At 46.5% G+C, this 3,557-nt stretch overlaps 1 protein-coding gene across 1 annotated transcript; it reads left to right on the forward strand.

The window, feature by feature from the left end:
• The first annotated feature begins 1,911 nt into the window (after positions 1–1,911).
• LOC132377533 (uncharacterized) lies at positions 1,912–3,120 on the forward strand. The gene has a single exon (XM_059943813.1). It carries the CDS (start codon positions 1,999–2,001, stop codon positions 3,118–3,120), a length of 1,122 nt encoding a protein of 373 aa, XP_059799796.1. The 5' UTR covers positions 1,912–1,998.
• Positions 3,121–3,557: the final 437 nt, after the last annotated feature.

The following is a 3,557-nucleotide window of genomic DNA, read 5'->3' on the forward strand; positions in this document are numbered from 1 at the left end:
TGCAAATTAAGTGGAATTATTGTATATTAAGAAGGTAAAGGAGACATCAGCAGAAGGGAATCAAATGCTAGTGTTTGAGGGCCACTAAGTTTTTCCTATCATTTTTGACATCTTGCAACCTGAAAATACAACTCAAGTTCTGTACCTAGAGTGATGACCCTTATCTCCACTTCACTCTCAGCCCTCGATCTGTCCAAAGGTTCTGATTGTCTCACTGTCTCACTTCCAATACTAGATGATCTGAAGTTTCCTCTGTCTAACATCTGGTAAATCTGAAGCCATTATCCCTGCCATAAACTTTACCTGCACTGACTTCATCCTTCTCCTTGGTTTGGTATAGTGTTGGATGAGAAAGTTCATAACAGTTGGTTTTATTTTATATTCTGTCATACATTAGACTACATTTCAATTTATTTTTGTTTTTAATTGTATTTAACAACAGGGGTCCCACTTGGTGGTGCAATAATATCAGCGCCGGACTCTGGAGCAAAGGTTCCCAGGTTTGAATCCAAGTTGGGTTGAGTGTCGAGCTAGCAACTCAGCCTCGTAAAAACAAGAGTAGCTTGCTATGGAAACGCCGTCATGACAGTGCCCCGATAACTCCACTGCAAAGTTAAGTGTTCTTCTCCTTCTCCTTCCTTTCCTTCCTCTCCTTCTTCCTCAACAACAGGGCACAGTAGCAGGCACTTCCAGTCTAATGAGCCAGTGCCACCCAGTTAACCTATCAACCCAAGTCTTTGGACTATGGAGGGCACACAGGGAAATCCCACTTGGTCATGGGGAGAATGTACAAACTCTTTACAGCCTGTGGCAGAATTGCACCTTCCACAGACAAGCTCCTATACCCTTGAATTCCCTTCTCTGCCTCTCTATCCCTCTTCCTTAGATCCTATCCCTTGGATCAAGCTTTGGGTTGTCTGTCTCCATGTCTCCCTGAATACAGCTGGCAACGTTGCTTTTGTGTGCCACTGCAAAGCACTCTGGAAATTCCACTAAGCCAAATGAGGATATCATGATGCAAAGGCACTATCATTCAATAAAGTGGACAGTTTCTTGGATTTCTTTGCAAACTATTTTGACAAGTAGTTGGAGCAGAGGAAATTGTGAATTGTCTCCAGCAAAGGTGCCAGACAAGTTCTGTCACAACTGAGCGCTCCTCCGATCGGAAGTGCAAATCCAAACACAGTGGATAGCAATTTTCTTTGCCAAATGTTCCATGTCCAAAACTTTAGTTCAGCAACAATGGCAAAATCTACTCAGCATATAAAATTGTGTAATTACCTTAATTATTAAAATGAATTAATCTGATTAACTAACATTAACTATTATGTACGATGTAACAACAACACACACAAAATGCTGGCAGAACACAGCAGGCCAGGCAGCATCTATAGGGAGAAGCACTGTCGACGTTTCGGGCCGAGACTAACGAAGGGTCTCGGCCCCAAACGTCGACAGCGCTTCTCCCTATAGATGCTGCCTGGCCTGCTGTGTTCCACCAGCACTTTGTGTGTGTTTTTGTTTGAATTTCCAGCATCTGCAGATTTCCTCGTGTTTGCTGTTTATTCTTTACGATGTGTTTGATTTCAGATTAGGTCCAAAGGGTGAATATGTATTGAAACTATCCACTCGTTAAATTTATCATTGCATGATCAATAGTGTTGCCGAGTCGTTGGATTAATGCCTCACTTTAGATGCGAGCTTCATTGTTATCCGTAATTAAAAGCAAAGCTGCTGCAGATTGGTTATGAAGTAACTGTGTTGAGTGGTTGTCCAGAGGTTGCTAGCTGACGCGACCGCGGCCACCAATGATTATTTCCTCATAATCCTTCCAAGCTGTCACAATTGCATGTGTGAAACCTCACAGAAATGTTACATCAAGGGCTTCACAGGGGTCAGTCTATTGCTCTTTAAGCAACGTTGAAAAGCACATCTTTAGTGCAGTCTTACTGGTGTGAGGTGGGCGTTGTGTTGGCTACTCACGGCGCCCTGCCAAGGATGATGGACTTCCAACCCGCCATAGTCATCGACAATGGGTCAGGTCTGATCAAATCTGGCATCTCGGGAGATAAAGAGCCTCGCTCGATCTTCTACAACGTGATCGGCAAGCCGCGGCAGAAATCGCTCATCATCGGAGCCGGGCAGAAGGACTTCTACATCGGCGAAGAAGCCCAAGCCAAGAGAGGGGTGCTGTCCATCAAGTACCCCGTGGAACACGGCATAGTCACCTGCTGGGACGACATGGACAAGATCTGGAGGTACATGTATGACAACGATTTGAAAATTAAGCCGAACGAGAGACCGGCTCTGGTGACCGAGGCTCCCCTGAACCCGCTGGGCAACAGGGAAAGGATGTGTCAGATCCTCTTCGAGGGTTTCGAGGTGCCGGCCATGTACGTCGCCGTCCAAGCGGTACTGGCCCTCTATGCCTCCGGCAGAACCACGGGGTGTGTGATGGACAGTGGCGACGGAGTGACCCACACGGTGCCTATTTACGAGGGTTACTGCTTGCCCCACGCCGTTCTGAGGCTGGAGCTGGGAGGGAGGGACCTCACCGAGTATCTGGTGAGGATCCTCACCGAGAGTGGGATCTCGTTCGTCAGCACAGCCGAGAAAGAGATAGTGAGGGACATCAAGGAGAGGCTGTGTTACGTGGCTCTGGATCTGCAGGCAGAGATGTGCAAGAAACCTTGCGAAGTGGAGAAGGATTACAAGCTGCCGGATGGTCAGGTCATCAAGATCCAGAGCCAAAGGTTCCGCTGCCCCGAGACGCTCTTCATCCCGGCCAACATCGGCACCGAAGCCCCGGGCATCGATAAACTCTGCTTCAACACTATCATGAAGTGTGACATCGACCTGAGAAGGGATCTCTACGCCAACGTGATCCTCGCCGGAGGTTCCAGCTTGTTCCCGGGCATCGACGAGAGGATGCTGAAGGAATTGACCAAAATGGTCCCCACCGGCACCCTGGTCAAAGTGTGCGCTCCGGCCGAGAGGAAAAACTCGGTGTGGATTGGCGGCTCCATCCTCTCCTCCCTGTCGGCTTTCCGACAGATGTGGGTGACAGACTGCGAGTACAAGGAAGTTGGGGCTAACATTGTGCACAGAAAGTGTTTCTAAAATCCTGTTTAAAAAAAAAGTCAACTGTATTTAAAAAAAAATAAACGAACTAACAAAATAAAAGTGCCAAATAGAAGCGAGAAACTGACGGCTTTATAATTTTTTGCGGATCTCAGTCATTTTAGAATACAAAAAAAAATGTTTAAAAGAAACCTATTTGTGTAAACAATCTTTCTCATATTTCCGAAAAGGCCTTGTAAAAGATGAAGCCGCTGTTCGGACGTAGATCATAGATTCGGTTGGACCTGCTGAGTGTTAGAGTCGTAATTGTGCCCAGGACCTCTCTGAATAACTCTTATCTAAGCATTTTTCTGTGTATTTCTCCCCATGCATGGGAACACTCAGCTTGCTGAACCAAGCATTCAATGGTATAACGTTCACCGGGCAAGATAGTTGCATAGGATTATGCAACAGAGGCCATTCAGCCCATTGTGACT

Source organism: Hypanus sabinus, chromosome 2 (genome assembly GCF_030144855.1).
Source record: "Hypanus sabinus isolate sHypSab1 chromosome 2, sHypSab1.hap1, whole genome shotgun sequence".
NCBI lineage: Eukaryota > Metazoa > Chordata > Chondrichthyes > Myliobatiformes > Dasyatidae > Hypanus > Hypanus sabinus.